Source organism: Jaculus jaculus, chromosome 8, assembly GCF_020740685.1.
Source record: "Jaculus jaculus isolate mJacJac1 chromosome 8, mJacJac1.mat.Y.cur, whole genome shotgun sequence".
NCBI classification, from domain to species: Eukaryota; Metazoa; Chordata; class Mammalia; order Rodentia; family Dipodidae; genus Jaculus; species Jaculus jaculus.
Genome location: NC_059109.1, coordinates 84314792 through 84339615, shown reverse-complemented (window position 1 = coordinate 84339615; position 24824 = coordinate 84314792). Strand labels below are relative to the sequence as shown.

At 44.1% G+C, this 24824-nt stretch overlaps 1 protein-coding gene across 2 annotated transcripts in view; it reads left to right on the top strand.

The window, feature by feature from the left end:
- The window catches only part of Rassf2 (Ras association domain family member 2), a 48611-nt gene extending 28213 nt beyond the window's left edge, over positions 1–20398 (top strand). The window contains exons 5-13 of one of the 2 annotated variants that reach the window (XM_004661492.2): positions 1235–1386; positions 3588–3676; positions 7222–7382; positions 8203–8304; positions 10021–10072; positions 11047–11168; positions 12884–12981; positions 15024–15126; positions 16516–20398. In XM_004661492.2, coding sequence (XP_004661549.1) covers positions 1235–1386; positions 3588–3676; positions 7222–7382; positions 8203–8304; positions 10021–10072; positions 11047–11168; positions 12884–12981; positions 15024–15093 — 846 coding nt within the window. In that variant the 3' untranslated portion in view covers positions 15094–15126; positions 16516–20398. The other variant, XM_045156155.1, reaches the window with a different exon arrangement.
- Positions 20399–24824: the final 4426 nt, after the last annotated feature.

The following is a 24824-nucleotide window of genomic DNA, read 5'->3' as shown; positions in this document are numbered from 1 at the left end:
ATCCTCTTGATTGTTTTAAAAATATATTCTGATTTATTTCTTTTTAAAAATGTTAATATTGGTTTATTTATATTAAGATACTACAAAACCCAGTCTGTAGTGTATCCCTGCTCTGATTCAGTACCTCCTCTTCTGCTCTTCTTTTTTTTTTCTTAAGGTTGGGTCCCACTCTGGCCCAGGCTGACCTAGAATTAGCTATGTAGTCTCAGGCTGGCTTTGAACTCATAGCAATCTTCTACCTTTGCCTCTCTAGTGCTGGGATCAAAGGCATGCACCACCACACCCACTACAGAGAGAATGGGTGCACCAGGGCCTCTAGCCACTGCAAACAAACTCCAAATGCATGCACCACTTTATGCATCTGGTTTTATATGAGTACTGGGGAATTGAAGTCAGGTTGCTAAGCTATGCAGACAAGTGCATTAACCACTAAGCCATCTATTCAGCCTGTGATTTCTTTCTTTCTTTTTTTTTAATTTATTGTGCCAGGCATGGTAATGCACACCTTTAATCCCAGTACTTGGAAGGCAGAGGTAAGAGGATTACTGTGAGTTTGAGGGCAGCCTGAGACTACATAGTGAATTCCAGGTCAGCCTACCTTGACCCTACCTCGAAAAATCAAAAAAAAAATTATTGTGTATATGGGGGTATGGTATGTATGCACATGTGTGCCATGTGAACATGTGTGGAGGCCAGAGAATAATATTGGGTACCCTCCTTTGTATCTCTTCTGCAATAGTTCCTTGAGACACAGTTTCTCTCTGGACCTGCAGCTGCCGTCTTTTCAGACTGACTGGCCAGTGAGTCCCAGCAATTGTCCTTTCTCTACCTCCACCCTTAGCACTGGGATTATAGGCATGTGTGGTAATGCCTGGATTTTTACATGGCTGTTTGGGATTGATGCTTGTGTAGCAGGCAATGCTACCTGCTGAGCCAGCTCTCAGCCCCTGAACTCAGATTTCTTAAAATTCTTTAGGGTAAAGACAAAATGTTTTTATAAATTGCACATGTATATTTGGATTTTCTGCCAATGTTTTTGTAGTGCTGGGATCCAAGCAATGGCCTCACACGTGCTTGGCAAAGCTCTCCCATAGAGCATATTTTCATGTTGGTCTTCAAGGTCAGCTTCAGGGTGCTGGGGAAGCCTCAGAGCTGGGAGTATGAATATTGTTCACAACCTGTGACTATAATCTGGGACATTTCTGGGCTCATCAGGCTGATTGCTTTGTGGCAGGAAGAAGAAGAGCTCATCGTGGAGGGGCTGCTGAACATCTCGTGGGGGCTGCGCCGGCCCATCCGTCTGCAGATGCAGGATGACCACGAACGCCTCCGCCCCCCGCCGTCCTCATCCTCGTGGCACTCTGGCTGCAACCTGGGCACTCCGGGGTAAGTGGAGACAGGAGACTGGCGGTGTCTGAGTTTCTGCGCGCTGTCTTCTTCCAGGAAGCCATGAGCCTGGGTCCTCTTTCCAACCCCTCCACTGCCACCAGCTTTGGGCTCAGGCTGGGGAGGTCAGGGCTGGTGATGGTATGATCAGGTCTATGAAATGTGGTCACAGTCATGAAATGAGGTTAGAAGACGAAGCACTGAGTCAGAGGGGATGTACCAAGGCCTGGGCAACACAAGTCCTCCCTCATGGAGAATGCCAGCCTTGGCTTCTTGCTAGTGGTTCACTAGGCCAAGGCTGCAGCTTTCTGACAGTATTTAGATCCACTGAGACAACCCCTTGTGTAGTGGCCCTGTTCCGGGACATCTAGGACTTGCACCTGCTGACCAGCACTCTCTAAGTCATAGGGTAAAGGAATGTCAGTCCCTGGCTGAGAGGTTAAGAGAGATCAGCCAGGGGTCTGCTTATACCTGGAGCTGGGCCATGACCCAGGCCGTCCTCTGGGAGGGCCCTTCTGAGTCCCACCGGAAGTTTTGTGAAGATGATTCTGCTCCCCACCCTCCTTGGCCAAAGGAGTAGCTGGGTGCCTGACATAAGCCACATCCTTTCTGCTCCTTCAGGGCCTTCAGTTCCTAGGATCAAGTGACTAGCCCTGCTCCCTCCTGAAACCCGCTGAGGCTGCAGTCAGGCTAGAGCCTGGGTGGAGTGCTGCTGGCTGCTGGCTGCTTGGCCAAAACCACAGTGATGCATTCTCTAGTTTAAAGGAGAACCAAGCCCTCTCTCTGGTGGCCACATGGGATGTTTTGTTAAATTCCATAGCCAAGCATATCTGTCTCTATAGTTGAGTGAGATCTAAGGAACAGGCACACCCTGGAGCTAGTCTGGGTTCTACCCAAGAGAATTGAAGGAGGGAAGTCATTGTGCAGCCCACTGGGTGTGGGGGCTGCCTGGTCAAGGTTCTCTGGGTTCATCTAATTGTTGCTTTTAAAGCACTTTCACCGTATTTGACTTCCACTGGGCCAAACCCTGTCCACTACTTAAACTCTGACCTCTAGATTGTTACCTTTTGTTCCCCAAGTGAAGTAATTTTAGCAATTCTATTTGACCATGGTATGCTGGGGTGGGGCCATTGAGGGTCCTTTGATCTGCATACTTGGTTCTTCTCCCTTCCCTGTGACATCAAGCTGGTCTTTGACGCCTCTAAATGCTCCGAGGGCTTTCAGGAATGTGTCTCAGATGCCAACTGACCTTAAGTGGATGCCTGGAATATTATGTTTAGGAAGATGCTGAGGTCAGCTTCTGCTTTGAGCCAGGGCATGGCCACTCTGGGTGCCAAGTGTCTATCATTCTCCAACAGGTACAGACTGGATCCCTTCTAGGGGGTAGGGCTCAGAAGGCCATAAGTAGAAATTCTTTCAGGTTTTAAGCCTCACTTGCTTTTCCCTAGAGCTATTGTCCCTGTACACAGGCGCAGCTCTAGTAGGCCCAGGAAGTCTACACTCTTGGTCCTAAAGGCTAAATGTGACTCTCCCCTCTGATCATATCCTGTTGATTTGGGGTGTGTTTCTCTGAGCTGTTTCTATTTCTCCCCTTAATTTTGTGGAACTATTTGCCAGTTTTTACAGCAAACTCTGGCCTCTGCTCAGACTACCTGTCATGGCCCTTTCCCCAGCTTTCCAACACGAAAGCACTGCTATTGGTGCCCATTCTCTGACCTTGGAGCATCCAACTGATTGCTGTCTGATCTCAAGGGACGCCTGAAGAAATTTCCGATTTACTCCTCCAGCAGAAATGAATCCAAGCTGGAATCTCATCCCAGGAAACAAATGGCCACTATTAGTGTTTTAAAATAGGCCACAGACCCCACATGTGCTTCAAGCTCAGTGCAGGGAACACACGGGTTTTGTTCTGAAATTCCTCCTTCTAAGGCTGATGAATTGGGTGCTTGTGCTGCTGCAGATACAAAGAATGAACATCTTCTTTCTCCCAAGCCCCGCTCCCACCAATGCTCAGATTGGGAACAGGGCCAGCCTCTTGGATGCTCAGGATAGCCTGCCTGCATCCTTCATTGCCTGATATGCACTGCTGCCCTGCCTGGCGTAAGCACAGCTCCCTTGCAGAATGAATGGGATAAGAGTGGGACATGTTCTTACAGCGGATGAACCAGTCTCCCCTTTGCTTGTTTTCTGCCCGACCCCAGGACCATCCTGAAGCCCCTCACCATCCCCAGTGTTCAGGTCTCAGAAGTGGATGGACCTCCCGAGAACAAGCAGGCGCCCAGCCCCACAGGTACATGAACGGTGTAGGAGCCTCCAGCTGGATGCAGCAATAGAGGCTTTACTGTGATTGCTTTGACGAATATATAAAATTCTCATGGTTCCAAATTCAAAAAATATTAAAAGAAAAGAGCTAAAATCTTCCACCTCCTTCCCCCGTTGAGTTTCCATCCCTCACAGCAGTGTGCTCCATCCTTCTCCGGTAGGTCACACAGACACAAGTGAGCGCGCACAGATGAAGCGTGGGCCGCCGGCACCCCAGTGAGTTGCATGCCACGCTTCTCTTCCCCTTTTTAGACAGGTGTCAGCATTTTGCAGATCACTGTTTTTGCTTATCAGTTTATCTTGGGGATTGTCCTATACAAGTCCATGTAGACCTTTCTCGTCCTCTGTAGCTCTACAGCATTAATTGTATGGGCAATAATTATTCCTGCTGATAAGCATCTTTGCTGTGACAAACCACTATACAGCCTACATAGCATCATTTCACAGATCTGTCAGTGTGGGATTGCTGAGCCTGAAGAAGTTATCAGTTTGCAACTATTCATACATATGATCTATACTTATGTATTTTGCTTGTGTGAATGCTGTAGGCACAAGCACGAGCCTGGGCTGCATCCCATGTGCGTGCCTGTGGCAGGGTGCTCTCACCTGTGGGGGCTGAAGCTGAAACCCGGTGGCCCGCGCCACCACTCTTCAGCCAGTTCTTAATTTGAGCTGGAGTCTCTTACTGATCCTGGAACTTGCTGTTTTGTTTTTGTTAGCTTGGGTTGATTCCTGGGTCTCTGCTGCTCTACAGGACTGGCATTAGACAAGTGTGGCTGTGCCCAGCTCCTATGGATAGAACTCACAGTCTTTCTGGCCTCCTCAGTCTCTCATGCTTGCATAGGAAGTACCTTTAAACACTGAGTCATCTCTTCAGCCCCATAATCTATATAGTTGTATAATGTTCCCCTATGAAATATTAACATGTATTTTGGGAATAACAGGCAATCTGTACTTTATGAGTTGTCAGCACTTGATATTTAGAGGCATACATATAGAGAGAAATAGGTCATGAACCCCAAATATTTGTTTATTTTAAACATTTTTATTTTATTTGCAAGGGGTAGAGTGACTGACTCTGACTAGGTGCACCAAGACCTCTTGCTGCCACTGCATATGGACTCCAGATGCATGTGCTGCGTTGTGCATCTGACTTTACATGGGTACTGGAGACTCAAACTGAGACATACTTTGCAAGCAAGTGACTTTAATCACTGAACCATCTCTCTAACCCTCCAAATATTTATATTTATGTCTACTACTAAGCATTTTTCAAATTGGTTTTGTTTTCTTTCAAGGTAAGGTCTCACTATATCTCAGGCTAACCTGGAACTTACTATATAGTCCAGGCTGGACTTGAACTCATGGTGGTACTCTTCAGTGCTGGGGTTAACAATTTTTAAAATATTTCATTTATTTATATGAGAAACAGAGAGAGAGGCAGATAGAAAAAGAGGGGGAGAGAGAGAGAGAGAGAGAGAGAGAGAGAGAGAATATGAATGGGCACTGCAGGTCTTCTAGCCACTGCAAACAAACACCAGATACATATGCTACCTTATGCATTTGGCTTATGTGGGTACGGGGGAATCAAACCTGGGTCCTTAGGCTTCACAGGACGGTGCCTTACCTGCAAAGCCATCTGTCCAGCCCTAACATTTTTTAAAAAATTATGTTCATTTGTTCGTTTGTTCCTTCTTTCTTCCCTTCCTTCCTTCCTTCTTTCTTGAGAGAGAGGGGAGGGAGGGAGAAAGAGCATGGGTGTGTTGGGACCTCTAGCCACTGCAGACGAACTCCAGACGCATGCACTATGATGTGCATGCTTACATGGGACCGAGAGAATCAAACCTGGGTCCTTCGGCTGTGCAGGCAAGCACCTTAACTGCTAAGCCATCTCTCCAGCCTAATATTTTTTTTTATTGTAGTGAATTGTGTATGAAACCTCTGTTCTTGGCCATCTTCAAGTTTGGTGGTATGCATACAACCATAGCACTGGACAACATCCCTGCTGTACATCTCCAGAACTCTCGTCATCTTATAAGGATGGAACTTAGACATAGTGGCAGAGCACTCACCTTGCATGCTTAAGGCTTTGGGTTTGATCCCCAGCACTGCAAAACACACTAAAATGTGACTAAAAGCCTTGAAACTCTGTGCCCATTAAGCAGTAACTGTATTCCCTCCACCAACCACCATTCTTCCTTCTGCCTATGATTTTTTAAAAAAAATTATTGACAACTTCTATTCTGACAGACAAGAAACCATGATATTTCCCTCCCCTCCCCCACTTTTCTCTTCACAACTCCACTCTCCACCATATCCCCTCCCTCTCTCCATTAGTCTCTCTTTTTTAAAATTTTTTTTTCAGTTTTATTTATTTATTTGAGAGTAACAGAGAGAGAAAGAGGCAGATAGAGAGAGAATGGGTGCGCCAGGGCTTCTAGCTACTGCAAATGAACTCCAGATGCATGTGCCCCCTTGTGCATCTGGCTAACATGTGGGTCCTGGAGAATCAAGCCTCGAACCAGGGTCCTTAGGCTTCACAGACAAGCGCTTAACCACTAAGCCATCTCTCCAGCCCAGCCATTAGTCTCTCTTTTATTTTGATGTCATCATCTTCTCCTATTATGAGGGTCTTGTGTGGGTATTGATAGGCACTACATGGTATGGATATCAAGGCCAATTTCTGTCTAGACAGTTGCATTGGAAGGAGTGGTGCCCTTCCTTTGGCTTTTAGATTCTTTCTGCCACCTCTTCTGCAATGGCCCCTGAGCCTTGGAGGGTGTGATAGAGATGTTTCAGTGCTGGACATTCCTCTTTCCCTTCTTCTCAGCACTATGTTGCCTTTTTGGGTCACCCCAGTGGTCCCTGCCATCTGAAAAGAGAAGCTTCTCTAACCAAAAGTGAGAGCAGCATTAATATATGACTATGAACATAAGTATAGTGCTTTCAGGGCAGTATGGTGAGCATAATATATGCATTTAATCAGATAAGAGTGGGTTTTATACCCCTGACTGCCTATGATTTTTGGCTACTCTAAGCACCTCACATAAGTGGAATGTCACAGAACTTGTCCTTTTTCACTGGCTAATTCTCCTCATTCTAATACTGTTGAAGCTCTTCTGTGTGTATCATGAGTCAGAATTCATTTGTGATATACAGCAGGCCCCTAGGTTGTGCTTATGCTGAGCCAGACACTGTTCTAAGTGCCAGATGCATGTTAACTCACTGTGACCCTATAAGGCAGATGCTATTGTCACCCCTGGGAAAATAGGCACATGGAGGCCAGCGAGGGGGCAGTGGTGGGGTGGGTTTGAGAGTAGAGCTTCGCGGCCGGGCTGTGAGCCTGCCCACTGACTCACTTCCCATTCAGTTATGCATGCAGTGTGCCTCTCCTCCAGCAGGAAATCAGTTTTATAAAATTTATTTATTTTCTGGTGGGAGAAGTGAGTGCTGTAGCATTGGCCACAAAGGAAACTGGGTCCAAGCAAACATCTTATCCTCCTTTTTTCTCAGACTCTAGGGGCCTGAAACCCGTGCAGGAGGACACCCCCCAGCTGATGCGCACTCGCAGTGATGTTGGGGTACGTCGCCGTGGCAATGTGAGGACATCCAGTGACCAGAGGCGAATCAGGCGCCATCGTTTCTCCATCAATGGCCATTTCTACAACCACAAGGTAGAGTGGAAGATTCAGGGAGAAACGCCACGTGCAGGTCATCTGCCATTAGAGGGATATGGCCCCATCTCACTGGTATACCTGGGAAGCCAATGGCTTCCTGTCCAGCCTGTGGGTCAGAAGAAGGCTGCAACCTCTGCTGGCTTCCTGAGGAATGAGGAGTGTCAAATGAAGAATATGCTCCTTAGCCAGTGAGCGAACTCAGCAGGCAAAGCAGCCCCTGCTGTACACTTGAAAGCTCATAAGCATACCTTATGAACCTGCCTTCCTATACCAACCATCTGAATCTTCATGGTCTCTCTTCCTACAGGCTCCATGTGCCTCCCTTCCAGGTACATAGCCTCCCTTTCCTCTGAATTAAGGGCTGTCTTTGAGCAGAGCTGCAAAGTTCAGATCACACTGCCACCTACCCCAAATGAGCTGACTCTCCTCTCCTTTTGCTTCTCGGTTCAGATCCTACCTCTAGAAGCAAGTACATGGTAGGAGGGAGGCCAGAGACCACTTCATGCTCACATCCCAAGGGAAGGATCTTTGAGAATGTTTTACTTGGAGAGTGGGTCTGTTTAATTATCTGATTTGATCTCCACCTGTAACCATGTCCTTTGAGGACTTAGACCCAAGCTTTCCATACTTGAACATGGACCAGGTTAGGCAAGAGAGAGTCACTTTATGTATATCAAAGCCTGATACCCACCCAAATGCCAGCAACTCTCTGGAGTACATTTTGAGTACTGTTGTCACTGTGCCCAATACCCACCTGAGATTTGAGCCCCCACCCTCGTCCCCACTCTCACCCTGAGCCTTACCCCTCTGTTGACAGACGTCAGTGTTCACGCCAGCCTATGGCTCTGTCACCAATGTCCGCATCAACAGCACCATGACTACCCCACAAGTCCTGAAGCTGCTGCTCAACAAGTTCAAGGCAAGTTCCCTGTGCTGGCTGTGCTTCTGGGGCCCCGAGGCCGGGGGAGTACATGCTTTGCAGAAAGGGGTTGGGCACTTCAGACTCTTGCTACTCAAGGCAAATCCACAGCATCAGAACCTTCCAGAAGCTTGCTGAGAAAGCAGATTCTCAGGCCCATCCTAGACCTGCTGGGTCAGTACTGCAAGGAATGGCCAGGGAGCCTGTTTAACAGGCCTACAGGGAATGACACTGTCCACTGAAGGTAAAGCATGGCCCTCAGTACTTTAAGGGCTGCTGTTCAATGAGCTGGGGGTATGACCCACAGTTTGGGGGCTCAATGCACAGATCAACTTCTAGAACACTGCTGAAAGCCCTATTGTGAAAAATGATACTTAATAGATGTGCAAGGCATAGTGCTTTTAAGGTTTCATCACTCTCCATTTTCCATAATCACCTTAAAATAATAATAATAGTTATTATTATTGTTGAGGTAAGGTCTCACTCTAGCCTAGACTGAGCTGGGACTCTGTAGTCCCAGGCTTGCTTTGAACTCATGGTGATCCTCCTACCTCAGACTCCCAAGTGCTGAGGTTAAAGGTGTGTGCCACCACATCCAGCACCTTATAGTTCTTTTAGAGACCAAGTTTTTATTTATTTACTTAGTTACTTACTTTCTTAGTTTTAGAAATGAAGCTTCACTATGTTTCCAAGTTTGGTCTCAAAATCCTGGGTTTCGGTGATCCTACTGCCCCAGCCTCCCAAGTAACTGGGACTGTAGGTATAAGCCACTATGCCTAGCTAGTATTTTTAAAAATTAGTTTATTTTTATTTATTTGAGAGTAACAGACAGAAAGAGACACAGAGAGAGAGAAAGAGAGGGAGGGAGAATGGGGTCTCCAGCCACTGCAAACAAACTCCAGATGCATGTGCCACCTTGTGCATCTGGCTTATATGGGTACTGGGGAATTGAGCCTTGAAGTGGGGTCCTTAGCCTTTACAGGCAAGTGCTTAACTGCTAAGCTATCTCTCCAGCCTGCTAGTATTTTTTTAAACACTTTTATTTTTATTTATCTGTTTATTTTTGTGGTGTTGGGAGTTGAACTGAAGTCATCAACGTGCTATGCAAGTACTGTACCACTAAACAATGGCCCAGTCCTGGGGTTCTTATTTGACACGGAAGCCAGTGTAGCGGGAGTCTGGCTTTGAGCTCTCATCCACCACATGTACCTGGCTGAGTAGGGCAAGCGGCTTGTCTTCTTTGTGCTCCAGCTTACCTGTGAAAGGAGAGGAATGCTGTGGGGTTGCATGAGTATGAAATGAGCTAAAACATGTTGCTTGTTGCATGGATCTTCACGTTGCAGGATGTTAACTATGACTGGTTGAACACCCCTAATCCAAAAGCCTGAAATCTGAAATGCTCCAACATCAAATACTTTTTAAGTAATGACATGATTTCAGATTTCAGAGTTTTGGACCAGAGATGCGCAACTGGTAGAGTTTATGCAAATATTCCAACACTTGAAAAACTGCAATCTGAAGCCTCGCTTGTCCCAGCGTTTTGGATGAAGGGTGCTCAGCTGTGGTTATGTCAGTATTGATGTAGTTATCCTCCTCCTCCCTCGCCTGGCTGCAGAAACCTAGAGCCTGGCTGTGCAGAGCCCAGGCACAGGGAGTGGCTTAGAGTTCAGTTTGTAAATGCATACTTTCAACCTGTTTCTCTTGCTTCTGATTCAGATTGAGAATTCAGCAGAGGAGTTTGCTTTGTACGTGGTCCATACCAGTGGGGGTGAGTCTGAAGAGCACAGTGTACTTCAAAACTTTTAATTAACTCAAAATAGCAACTTGAAAACTACTTCTGTCTCATTCAGTTGTTGTTTGGGTTTTGGAAACTTCTAAATGTTTGCTTCCAAGCTGATGAGCTTTCTGGATGAGTCCAGTGGGAAATACTGTATAGGGCAGTGAACTTTAAACCTCAAAACTTAACTGCCTATTAGAAAAGGAACTGGAGGGCTGGAGAAATGGCTTAGCATTTAAGCGCTTGCTTGTGAAGCCTAAGGACCCAGGTTCAAGGCTTGATTCCCCAGGACCCATGTAAGGTGGCGCATGTATCTGGAGGCCCTGGAGCACCCATATTCTCTCTCTTTCTCTCTCTCTCTCTCTCTCTCTCTGCCTCTTTCTCTGTCTGTCGCTCTCAAATAAATAAATAAAAATAAACAAAAAATAAAATAAATAAATAAAAGAAAAGGAACTGGATTTTATCATGAAGCAGATAACCCAATTCTTCCTCAGTGGCATCTTTCAAAGGGTTTCAGGCCTGGTAGTATTGGAGGAGGAAGTTGCTTTGTTTTTTTAAAAAAGTATTTATTTATTTGCAAGCACAGAGAGAAAGACTAACAGAGAAAAGAGAGGGAGAGAGAAAAGAACAAGAGAGAGAGAGAGACTAAGTATAGGCATTCCAGGGCCTTTTGCTGCTGCAAATGAACTTCAGATGCATGCTCTAGTTTGTGCTTCTGGCTTTATGTGGGTACTGGGGAATTGAACCTGGGCTGCCAGGCTTTGCAAGTGAGCTCCTTAATCGCTGAGGCATCTTCCTAGCACAGGAAGTTGCTTTTAACAACACTTGTTGAATAGTTTGGTTACAAACCAGTCTTCTGACTGAGCATGGCTGCATGCTCCATTTGGGCACCTGAGTTCACCACTACTTAGGTGAGAGAGGCCTTGGGCCCAGCTCAGGGCTGCTTTGGTTGTATGTGATTCTAGAGAAACAGAAGTTGAAGACCACCGATTACCCCCTGATTGCCCGCATTCTCCAGGGCCCATGTGAGCAGGTCTCCAAAGTGTTCCTGATGGAGAAGGACCAGGTCGAGGAAGTCACCTATGATGTAAGTTCCCTTTGGGTGGTCAGCTGGACGGGGACTTGTTGTGATGTATTATGATCAAAAACCACTTAACTGCCATTGTGTATGTGTATGTATGTGTGTGTGTGAGTGTGTGTGAGAGAGAAAGAGAGAGAGGAAGAGAGAGGAAGAGAGATAGAGTGTTACTCTAGTCCAGGCTGACCTGCAATTCACTATGTAGTCTCAGGGTGGTCTTGAACTCAGGGTGATCATCCTACCTCTGCCTCCCGAGTGTTGGGATTAAAGGCATGTGCCACCATGCCTGGCTGACTGCCACTTTTAATAACAGGTTCTTTTGATACCATTTGAGAGTGAGCCCTGTGGAAATAGGGATGCTTTAGCAGAAAGTGGTTTACACAGGAGAAATGAATGCTTGAGCATTTCAAGGGTGCTATTAAAAAGCTCTAGAAAGCTGGGTGTGGTGGCACACACCTTTAGTCCCGGCACTTGGGAGGCAGAGGTAGGAGGATCACCATGAGTTTGAGGCCTCCCTGAGACTACATAGTGAATTCCAGGTCAGCCTGAGCTAGAGTGAGACCTTCCTCTGAAAAACCAAAAGAAAAAAAAAAAAGAAGTTCTAAAAACACTCTCTTAACAACACCAACAAGTTAGCAGTGAATGCACCTTTCTTAGTTATTGGCCAGCATTTTTTACAGTAGTAAGTATCCCCAAACCTCAGTAGCTTGCAACATTGGCATTTAGTTCATAATTATGGTAGTCGTGCTCTATACTAGGCTCTGGGTTGAGTTCAGGTCTGCATTGCATATCTAGTTCAGAAATCCAGGCCGAAAGGGCATTGGGTACCTGGGCTATGTTCCTAGCGCAGGGGGCTGCCACCTAAGAAACTAGTACAAACCATATATGCACATTTGAAGCCTCCACTCATAGTTAGAGCAGTCCTATATGTCTGGATGGTATGGCCATAGAGTCCACTCATAGTTAGAATATGTCATGTCTACACACATTCTATTGCCCAAAGCAAGTCACCTGCCAACCTCAACATTAATAACAAGGAAAAATATCCTTTTCCATGGAGGAAAGTTGATAACATAGATAATAATTCTGGTCAAGGAGAGGAAGCAAGTTCCCATTTGGATACTAGTTTAAGACTTGAGACATAAATTGTCATGCAGAGCCTTATATTCCCTTAGAACAATGGAGCAGTAAAGGTCCCCACCCCTAGTTCTGGGGCCTTGTACAAACTAACCTGCACCCCAGCCCCCCCCCCAAGGTTTATTAAGTGTAATAAGTCGAGCTGCTTCTCTGCATCACACTATCATCCAAGTGCTTATCTGTGTTTGAGATCAGCGAAATTGTGGATTGCAATAATGAGATGAAAAAAGAGCAGTCAGCTGGGCGTGGTGGTGCACGCCTTTAATCCCAGCACTCAAGAGGCAGAGGTAGGAGGATTACTGTGAGTTCGAGGCCACCCTGAGACTACATAGTGAATTCCAGGTCAGCCTCAGCTAGAGTGAAACCCTACATCACAAAACCAAAGAAAAAGAAAAAGAAAAAGAGCAGTTATTCGATGGTGTCATATAAATGAAAGACTTGTTCACTCTGTACCAGCCGTGGCTCTGCTTTTAAGGAAATCCTGGGATAGTGGAGGAAAAAATAGATTTCTGAAGGCTTTGTGTCTTGCAAGAAAGTGATGGCAAAAGACCTGAATTAATATGGGAGATTTAATTCTTCCTCCTCAGGTAGCCCAGTACATCAAGTTTGAGATGCCCGTCCTTAAAAGCTTTATTCAGAAGCTCCAGGAGGAGGAAGACCGGGAAGTAAAGAAGCTAATGCGCAAGTAAGTGTGGCCTCTAGGTGCTGTTAGGGTTCTCCTGAGACCTCAGCCACAGGGGTGTTATTGTTATTGTGCCTTCAGGGACTGGTGCCAGCTGCTGGGCCTCACAAGTTCTTTTCAGGGGACTGCCCCTGGATTAATCCAGATCTCAGATGAGGACATGAGCACTTAAGTGTGTTAGTTTCCCTGCCTCCTGTGTTACCTGTTTATTTCGATATGAAATATCAAAATGTCCTTTCCCCTTCGTTTATGAAAGAGCTCTGGATAAAAGAAGATGCTGATTTAAAATCTCTTCAGGATCTAGATTCAGAAAGAGAGGAGTTGGATATCCTTTCTACCCTTTATTACTGAAAGAAAATATTTAGGGCCGTGTAATTTGAAAAGAAAAAGTTTATTGAGCTTACAGTTCTGGAGGGCCAAGAGCTTGGCCCACTTCTGCTGGGCCTCTGGGCAGACGGCATGACAGGGTGGTGGCCTGTGAGGAAGAGATCACGTGGCGAGAAGGGAGGTCAGAGAGGACTCAGGGCCTGAGCTTGCTCTCTTGTCACAATTTGCTCCTTCAAGAATGAGCCAGAGTCTTGCAAGAACTACTTCAATCCCTGACAAGGGCAGCAACCTAATACATTCCATTAGGCTCTTAAAGATTGCATTACTCAGGCTGGAGAGATGGCTTAGTGGTTAAGGTGTTTGCCTGCCAAGCCTAAGAATTCATGTTCGGATCTCCAGATCCCATGTAGCCAGATGCACAGTAACACAAGTGCGCAATGTTGCACATGCACACAAGGGTCTGGAGTTTGTTTGCAGTGATTGAAGGACCCAGAGTGCCCATATTCATTCTCTCTCTCAAAATTAATAAATTTAAAAACTGCACTACTCCCCCAAATCAGCACCATCCTGAGTGCCAAGCTTCCAACACATGAACTGTTGGGAAGCACGCTCACATCATGGCATCCTGCTATCCCATGGGTATGACCAGACTCTCAGCAAGAGTAGGCGTACCCTTAGATAAAGATCTTTGAGGAACATTTGATGAAGGGACTATTTACAAAGACATGACAGAATCTGGGGTCATTTCAAGGGGACAGTGAAGCCCCAAGAGCAAGTATTGTCACCAGTGAAGGCAACTAGCTGACCAAAACCAGCAGGTTCTAGAGACGTTAGGAAGGTTATCTCCACAGTGGAAGTGGTCAGAGCCAGCCACCTCTAAAATCCTTTCTTCCCATTCTTCTTGTCTCTTAAACATTTCTCTTACAGAAATTTTATTTGGCTTATCATCCAATCAGTCTTCTTTCTTAGAAGGAATTTAATATTTATGGGCCATTTTAGTCACAGAGTAGGCTGCATGTCTTAGGTACAATAATAAAGCCAAAAGTTTGTATTTGCTATTCTCAATAATTAGTATGATGGCAGTGAACATTTTGTTCAATACCTGCTATGTTGTAGACTTTAAAAATAGTTCTTACTATGCAGTACAAAGCTCCAAACATGAAGGGTAGGAGCCCTTCAACCCTGTACAGCAATGCCCACTTTAGTCAGTGATATCGGGGGTAAACTGAACTTGCCTTAAGCCATGGAGCTCTGGAGCGGGTGACTGCTTTGGCCTCTCCTACAAAAGCGGGCGCTGGCACAGATTGAACCATATGCATTTTCCATTTTGGTAGGCTTTCCAGAAGGGTGAAATATGGGTGAGTTCTATGTGCTAGCGTAGATGAGCTACTGTGTCTATAGAACACTGTGCATAGCACCTCCTCTAGCTTAGTAAGCATTCAATGGAAACCTTACTATCATCGTGGTTTCTATTTTCACATTTCTATCCTGTTTTCTCCAGGCTTTGAAAGCATAGTACACTAATCTAATTTGAATTGGCCCCTTTACTCCTCATCCTAAGGTGAAATGATGTGAAGTGGCTGAGAGTGGGCCACTCTGAAAGCAAAGGGACCAGATGGCTGCACCACACTGCACTGCAGTGTTGTCTGGGTGGCAGGGAACATCACGAATGGTACATCACAGACCACCATCTACCACATACTGGTTTTTGCCTCCAGGTACACAGTTCTTCGGCTAATGATTCGTCAAAGGCTGGAAGAGATAGCTGACACCCCCGCTACTATCTGAGCCACATGAACAAGGGGAACCCAAGTACCCCAGGTACTGTTGTTGATCTGAGAAGACCCATAGGAAGCTGGCCACTCTCTTTTCATGAGAATGTTTCAATGCAAAATCCTCCAGCTTCTGACCTGCCACCCTTGTTCCCTGGAGCAAGATACAAAAGCCAGCAGACAGTTTCCATCCCCAATCCCTCCTCTCCTCTCCTTTACATGCAAGGACTTTTGAGTTTTGTTCTAAGTAGGACCTAATGTGTGTGTGTGTGTGTGTGTATGTGTGTGTACATATGTACATGCATATACATGTCCATGTGCCTCCCTTATGTTTTTCCATACAATTCCAAGAAATAAGCACAAATGCCCTGAGGCTGGCAAACATGCTGTTCATGGGCAGCAAGGACAAGAGGAGTCACTCACTGCCTGAGAGGCTTTAGGCTAAAGAAAAGATTTCTTCACTCCAGTGCCATGTTTGGAAGGGAAGAAGGTTCTGCAAGTTCACCATTTGGAATATCTATAGATTCGTAGTAGTTTTGTGTATGCTGAGAAGGATGGGCGACTGTGTTTCTTGGAAAATAACCAACTTGCAGCCCCATACCCTTGGGCAAATCCAGTGGAAAGAAAAAAAGACCATCGAGGGATAAAGCAATACATCTGTAAGGTTTTACACTGGAAGCTTTATCATCTTAAATGATGAGATGAATGTGTTGTCCTATGTGGATGCCTGAAGAGTGTGAATTCTGCCTCAGTCCCTGACTCAGTGGCCACCTCTAGGAGTCTGGGAACCTGTGTGTTTCTGCTCACCAAGCTGCTAACCTCTCTCTCTGGTGCCTCCTTGGGTTGAAGGAAAGTCTCATGAAAGGTCTTGCTGGGGTGCATACAGCACTGACCCGCTCACGTATCCAGGGCCAGCCTTATTCTGGGCTAGACAGTATTCACAGTTTCTAAACAACCTCTGTAGAACTGATGGGAGTGGTCGAGGCCACCTGCAGAAATGACAGCTGTCTTCAAACATAGCCTACCTTCATATCAACAAAAGTTGGGGCTGTGAGTTTGAAGTCAGAGCTTTATTCTTTCTACTCTCTGAGCCTTGCAAACTCCTTTATATGTCAGGGTGTATTCCAGTAATGAGGATTTGTCCTGCCTGCCGTGGGCCAAACATGGGCCTGAAGGAAGCTCTTTGGGCTTTTCTGTAAGGATGGGCAAGGAGGATTATGCTCTCTCAGCCTCTGAGCAGCCATGCTGTTGATTTTTAGAACCAGCCTCCATAGGCATAACGGGCAGGGGTAGTCTTGTCTGTCCCCTGGAACCTCTGTTGGAAAGATTGTCATGATACCATTTGACAAATGATAGGCATTGAGTGTCAGACTGTGGAGATCATCGAAGTAAGACCAGTGGTTCCTAATTCAGGTTTCTCTGACTCTTGCTGCTGTAGGATGCTCCCTAGTGCTTTCCCACTGCTTCCAAGACTCTCTGGAGGATCCCTGGACAGTGCCTCTGAAGGAAGATGGCCTTTCTACCACAGGCACGCTCCTGTCCTCCACCTTCTTTGGAAGGTTCACAGCTGTGGTCTCATTATGCATTTTCAAAATGACAGCGGTCTGTCCTACTAAACATTTTGCTGGTGATCTCTTAGCAAGCCTGGCTTACCAGCACTGTGGCGGTGTCGGGGAGAACGCTAGGGGGGCTGAGTCTCAACCCTACACCTCAGAGAACATAAAAACGGCACAGGATTGAGGTACAGGAAGCTGGAGCTGGGGGCAGGCAAGGTTTTCTTTATTACAGATGGGAAAGAGTAGTTTTCTTCATGCAACTGACAAATGATTTAGACAATTTCGCTTCCAGTTATTTTTATCTTGAATGTTCAATGCTTGCATTGCTCTAGTGATTCTCCTTTGGGAGCAGGGAGGAAGAAGTTCCACAATACAAATTACTAACCACTAACTTCTTTCAATTTGGAAAGATGTTTAAGCTTACTAGGATTAGGGAAGTGCAGATGAATATATTAAGTTATCTCCTACTTGCAAGATAAAAATTCAAAAGCTCAACTGCTGTTAGTGAGGACAGCTGAAGGAAGTGTGAAGCGGGCAGGTTGCTGGGAACGTGAACTAGAGCACAGTGTCCGGGACCTGGAAAGGCTTTCCATGCTGGGGTCCGGCAACTCCATCTCCAGGTGGCAGCAAATGGTGAAGGGGTGATTTATGAACGTGAGGATGATAAGATTTTAGAAATGTAATTGCTTCTAAGTAGGGAAACAAGTACTTTCATTACATAAGACTATTAGATGAGTAGCCAGAATAAATGAACTAGATTTCCATGGAGAAAATTCAAAAGTACAATGTTCAATGAACAGAGAAGGTTGTAAAAGAATATATATGTGTGTGAATACCACTTATGTAACTTGTTTAAATAATTCAAGCAATAGTATGCAATATTAACTTTTAAAATGGATTATAATAATGTCAGATTTGCCTTCCAGGGACTATTTGGCAATGTTCAGAGACAATTTTGGTCAGTAATATGAGGTAGTGGCATGGGGACATTGTTGCTATTGACATCTAAAGAATATTGAATTAAATGACCTATCAGGCACAGAGCAGCCTTCTACAATAAAGAGAGGTCTAGATCAAGCAAGCACCTTTAGCTGCAGAGCCATCTCTCCATCTCCTAAAGAAAAGTGTAGATCATCCACTGAGATATATAATGTATCATCACCATTCAGGGGCGTTATTCACAACATATCAGCTGCAGGGGAATGGGGTGAGAGGAGTCTTTTTTAGTTGTATTCTTTCATTTCTTTTTAAATACATATTTTTAAATTTTTTGACCCTTTCATACATATATTTTAATGCATTTTGATCATATTCACCTCCTTTATCCTCTCCTAGTCTCCTTCTATGTCTACCGAACTCCTTCTTTTTCCTAAGTCCCCCTCCCATATTAGTTCTTGTTTGTAGGAACCACTGAATTTAATTAGGGTTGCTTGCATACACATGGGTAGGGGGTACTTACTGGAGTATGGTCAGTTTACCAGTGGCTATACCACTGAAGAAAGTGGCTATCCCTCCTCTGGCAACAATTACCTGCCAGTAGCTCCTTAGGGAGAAGTGGCTCCTTGTGAGCCCATCCACGTCCATGATGGGGTGTTGATGGGGCAAGTCTTGTGCAGGTAAGCACCACACTGTGTGCTCATGAGTACAGTGGCCACGTTGTGTCCAGAAGATGTGGTTCCACAGCACTCCTCACCATCCTCTGGATTTTACATTCTTTCTGCCCCTTGAGGTTTCCTGAGGCCTGGAGGGAGTGATACAAATGTTCTGTTTGGGTTGAACACTCAACAGTCACTTTGTCCAGTCATGAGTCTCCACAATAGCCACTGCAAAAAAGAAGCTTCTCCGACCAAAGCCACTGTTACTCTATGGATGACTCTTGTTGGAAAGCTATTCCTGTCTTTTAAGAGTTTTCTATAGTTTGTGCTCGCATGGTGATAGTGTTAAACACAGAACTATTGCAGAATATCAGGTTATCATGTCATGTCCCAGGAAGGCTGTACTATGCGTAGATGGAGTTCAGGGTGGCATGGAGAATGCACAGCTTATCCCACACACTCTCACTAGTGCCAGCCACCCTGTGCCATCGGCCCCACCCCTAGAGATCATTTCTCTCATCCTAATAATGGGTCTTTGGAAACTTTGGCCATGGCTGTAGCTCAGCGGCACCTGCCTAACATGTATGAGGACCTAAGTTCAATTCCCAGTAACTTCCTCCCTTCCCCACAAAGAAAAAGAAAGAAAAAGAAAAAGGAAAGAAAAGGAACTTGGTTTGGGGATAGAATGCATGCTTGGTATATATAAAGTCCTCCATCAACTAACAACAACAACAACCCCAAAATGAAGTTTGGAGAATGTAAACTAGCAGCTGAGACAGGCACATGACCACCTCTTGAACCGTAATTTGTCACTAGTGTCACACGGCCTTGCAGCTCTGAATTGCTCAACTGATTTGTGTGGATTTATGTAATTGTGCACAAAAAACCTGAAATCATGTGAGGAATAAAAGGCTAGTGCCTACAGGTTTTTAAATCTGGCTTGTAAAAAGCAGTTTAGCTGTATCTGCCTTGCTTTTTCCTTGCAAAGGTTTATGTTAAAAAGTGATCAGGTGAAGACCAAACTGGAGTCCATCTGGCTGAGGTGGTGGAATTAAGCACAAGGTCACATTCTTGGTGATCATATGAGTAGGAAGGAAGGCGACTTAAAGAGTGAGAGGTGTTACTTGGGAAGGAGCTAAGCCCTGGTGATGGCCTGCCCTGGCCGTGAGTGTTGATGAAGGGTGCACACACCCTGGTCGCTAAACTGGATGGACTTCAGCTTCAAGCTGAGGTTGAGATGACAGGGTCTGCCAACCCACCCCTGAGAAAAAAGAAACCAAGATCAAGGTTTTAGTCCAAGACAGGAAGAAATATTTGCATGCTTCTCTACTTACCAGAAGAAAAGTTTCTCCCAGCAACTACTGGAGAAAGGCGTTTTATCATCTTATCTGTGGCAATGGTCCTCTAAATCTATTCTCTGTGCAAAAGAATGTTGACAGTAACTGTTGGATGGTTCTCTGGTATCAGGAGGGTAAAAGAAGAATGATAAAAAAAAAAAAAACAGGGCAAGAAGCACTCAAGAAAAGAAAGCAGCTTAAAAAAACAATAAACCCACATTTTATTTCAAAGCTTTATGACATGGAGAACTTGGTGTCAGGCATACATTTTTAAGCAAATTTAAGTGTCCTACAGTGACCACACCCATGGCAAGGACAGAGCGGGAGCCAGGAGACTGCCCTAACACCACTCCTGCAGCAACACACACTAGTCCATTTCTGCTCAGGCTGTTTGACATTAAGTCTGGCTTGTGTCAGATGAGATGGAAGGTCCTGCAGAGGTGAAAAACATGAATGTGACACCCCTTACCATGTCTTGGGACATTAAAGCGCCTGCCCCTCACAGTGTTTAAAGTGAACACAACGATGCACGTGCTGTGATGGGAAAGCCTCCATCACCCCTCCTCACAGACGTGCATCCAGGCTGATGGTTTCTGGGGTGTGGTTAGCACTTCTTGAGTGTTTCCCCTTGTTTTCCTTTTGTGAGGGTGTCTTCTCTTTCACAGCTTGCCTTTCAGCAATGGTACATGACCTGGTTCTGTGGTTGTTTCCAATTTCAGCATCTTAACATAACTTGACAAGGCTTCAGTAGGAAGCCACAGTTTTGTAACCTTTGGATAATTTTTAAAGCACTGGCTTAGATTTTATTTAAATAAAGCATTTTTCAAAGAGAAGTTCCCTGTTGATTTGTTCTCTGTGTGTCCACGATAGGAGGGGAGCTCTGTGTTGGGAGAAGAGGATTCTTAAAATATGTTTATTTTCTTCCCCCAAGGGTTATGGTTTGACTGTGCACAGATCTGTCTATAATGTTCTTAGTCCATTTTCTGTTGCTTTAACAAAATAGCATAGACCAGGAAATTTATAAAGAATAAAAGTTGTAGTAAACAGCTTCAGGTTTACTGAGATGAACTTCCAGACCAGGCACAGTTATGGAGGAAGGAATATTTATTGAAGCTTACAGATCCAGGGGAAGTCCGTAATGGTAGAAGAAGATGGCCCCTCTTAAAAGACCAGGCAGAGAGAAAGAGGCCACAAGCCAAAAGCCACACAGCACACTTCAGGAACTCCAGGTGGCACTAGGTAGTTGGCATATCTTTAGATTGGAAGTTCAAACCCACCACCCCACCTTAAGATCCACTCAGTGACACCTCCTCCAACCAGGTGGTTGCAGATCCAAACTACAAACTAAGAAAACACTGAATATACTGGGGGGGGGGGCATCTATTCAAACTACGACAAAAATGTACTTAGCTCACAGTTCTGGAGACTGAGATGTCCAAGAGTATGGACTCAGCATCTGGTAAGAGCCTTCATGCTTATCATGATACCACATGGCATGATAGAGCAAGCATGGTAGAGACAGCTCAGTTTTATAGCTTTGTTCTGTTTGTTGGTACTGGGAGTTTAACTCAGGGCCTTGGACTTGCTAAATGCATATTCTACCATTGAGCTACACCCCAGCCTGAGAGCCCAAGTTAGCAAAAATCCAGTCCCACAGTAACACATCAGTTCATGGAGGGATTACTCTATTCATGAGACCAAGCTATAGTGTTCCAGTTCCCTTCCATGTATCTTCCTTGTTGCGGCAACAAAATACCGGACCAAAGCAACTTCAGGAGGAAAGAAGGAAGGGTTACTTTGGCTCACAGTTCAAGGTGATAGTCCATCATGGTGGGAAAGGCATGGCAGCAGAAGCATGAAACAGCTGGTCATATTGCACTCATATTGCAAGGAGGCAGACAGCCATGAATGCTGTTGCTCAGTTCGCTTTCTCCTCTTTATTCAGTGCGGGACCCCACTCACAGGGTGGGCCTTCCCACCTCGACTAACCTCATCTAGACAATCCCTCACAGACATGCTCAGAGATAGTTTATTCTGGGGCCAAATATGTCACTCATGGCCTGGAAACACAGATTTAGGTTACCCCAAATTCCATGTTTCAACATGTTAACAATTTTATGAAGGTTTTATAGTTATAGAACAAAAGCAAGTCATAAACCAAGGCTCTTTTTAAATACACTGGATGACCATCAGGTAGGCGGGTTATAGCAAAGCTGGGAAATCAGCACAGGCCTCAGATGCCATCTGATGACATTCTTAGCCCTTGGGTTGGTGGAAGCTGGAGTCTGTTCTTGCATTTCAAAAAAGATTACACCTAATTTTAAAAAGGTGGTATCCCAGAACGGGGGTTCTTTTAGATGGTTAAAGTAAAACTTTGTTAATTTAAAGGTAGGAATTTGTTTGGATCCAAATTATACTGAATCAGAGAAACTTAAATCCTTTTAAATATGAAATCTTGGTTCAAATAAGGTAGTAGTCTAAGTAAGCAAACAGTCATAACAAGTATTACCATGCTTTTACTAATGCACACTAAGTGATTTACAAACAGAAGTTTCAAATTTATAGGTTTTCCATTAGAGTAAGCCTTTATTTTTTTAAAATAACATCTACTTGTACACTTACAACAAGGTTTCTTGAATATTCTGTTTTTACCTGTGTTTATAAAAGTAGCTTATAGGATTTAATGTCTCATCCTTTTACTAATGAAGCCTCTAAGTTTACATGCTTTCCCATTTAGTTAAGCCTCCATTTATGAGATTAATGGCTTAGTGGTTAAGGCACTTGCCTACAAAGTCAAAGGACCCAGGTTTGATTCCCCAGGATCCACATAAGCCAGATGCACAAAGTGGTGGCTCATGCATCTGGAATTCATTTGCAGTGGCTGGAGGCCCTAGCGTACCCATTCTTTATCTCTCTCTCTCTCTCTCTCTCTGTCTCAAATAAATAAAAAATATTAAAAAAAAAAAACTAGCCAGGCATGGTGGCACACACCTTTAGTTCCAGCACTAGGGAGGCAGAGATAGGAGGATTGCTGTGAGCTCAAGGCCACCCTGAGACTACATAGTGAATTCCAGGTCAGCCTGGGCTACAGTGAGACCATACCTCAAAACACCAAAATAAAAAAAAACAATTTATTTTAATTAACAAAAGTTTAAATTTGTTTATAAAATTTGAACAATTATTAAATTTTATTATGCTTTAAAAAATTTAATCCTCAAGAGTACTAGTTAAAAAAATGATGTTGACAGCTTGCCAAAATTTACCAAATATTTGGTTTCCTAAAGTAAGTACTGAGCACCCTATAACAATTAAGTATACATACGTGCATACGTCATCTCTAACAAGAAAGTTGCAAAACAATTTTAAATTAATAACTAAAAATTCGGAATTATAGTTTTCCACCATGAGCTACTGAAAGATGAAGATGACATCAAAGACTTCTGCTTACAGAGTAAGGACTCAATCAAATTATTCAAACCCCTGTGCTACAGAAGGGTAAGGGATGGGCTCTCAGATTACTCTTTCCCTCTTCAAACATCTAAACATTCATGTGGACTTCAGTAATGCTGGGTGACACTGATCTTCAATTGTGTCAGCGATTAAGTGCTCCAAGTAAACAAACATCTCTAACTCTTATTTTTGTATTTTTTAAATCCCTTTATATTTAAACTTTTTTTAAAAAAAAGTTGTCTTAAGCGGGTGTGGTAGCTTATACCTTTAATTTCAGCAGTCTGGAGGCAGAGGTAGGAAGATCACTGTGAGTTCAAGGCCACCCTGAGACTACATAGTGAATTCTAGGTCAGCCTGAGCTAGAAATCTAGAAATATATTATTACCTTTATATCTTTAAGACGAGTTCTCTGGATAAGAAGGAGTGGCTTTTCCTTTCCAGTTTTACCATATAAAAAGAAAACTGTTATCAAAAGCAACCAAAGTAATATAGCATTTTTGGCATCTCTGTTTCAAAACCCTTTAAAAAATATATTTATTTGTTAACAGAGAGAGAGGAGACAGACAGAAGCTGTAAACAAACTCTAGATGAGTGCATCACTTGGTGCATCTGGCTTTATGTGGGCACTGGGAAATTGAACTCAAGTTGTTAGGGTTTGCAGGCAAATACCTTAACTGTTAAGCCATCTCTCCAGCCCTATTTTTTTTTTTATGGTTAATCTGTAAAACTCTGTAGGAAAATATATTACTTACTTAAGTATGTTAATTATTTAAGGAAGCAGAAAGCAGAGATAAGTCTTCTCAGTTTCTGGATTTCTGGTCTAAATGAAACATTCCTTCCTTCAATTCCCCAAGTGGGAACAACTGGGTAGACAGAGGCTTGAGTTCTGAGAGCCAATCTAAGCAGAACAAAGACTTTGTAATTTGAATTAAGGCAAGGACATATCAAATGAAATTTTGATTAATATTTGTATAACTTTTTGTTTAAAATTTTAATTATGTTAGTTCTAAAAGGACATTGAGATTAATTTAGTAGTCTTTACTTATATGACCATTTACTTGTAAGTTAATTTGACATTACATATAGACCACACATAGAAAGATAGACTAAATAAAAACCAAAGATTTTGTAGTCTTTATTTAGACCTAACATTGTTAGTTTCTATTTTAGATATCAGTCTGGCTAATTTTTAAAATTTTAAATCTATACCTTAAAAATATATAAGTTAACTAAAATAAAGCAGAAATTTTAGATCTTAAAAACAGAGCTTTTGGGCTGGAGAGGTGGCTTAGCGGTTAAGCGCTTGCCTGTGAAGCCTAAGGACCCTGGTTCGAGGCTTGATGCCCAGGACCCACGTTAGCCAGATGCACAAAGGGGGGAGTTCATTTGCAGTGGCTGGAAGCCCTGCTGCGCCCATTCTCTCTCTCGCTCTCTGTCTGCCTCAAAGAAACAAAACAAAACAAAATTTAATTGGCCACAAGTTTTATGTTTTTGGAACTTTATGTTTGTCTCTGTTTGGACAAAACACACATATAAATGATCATAGACAAGCACAATACAAATGTAACATTTAAGTGCACCCTAGGAAAGTAAAATTAAGTGAAAATTTTTATCCTCTCTTGAGATGTTAGGCTCAGTAACACAGAAGATCAAAGGTGAAGCTTGTTACGTAGATCAATAGCATATAAGTGTTTCCATTTTCTAAATGTTTTAATTATTTATTTGGGAGAGAGAAAGATAGGCAGACAGAGAGGTGGGTGGGGGGCAGAGAGAGAATGGGCATGCCAGGGCCTCCAGCCACTGCAAATG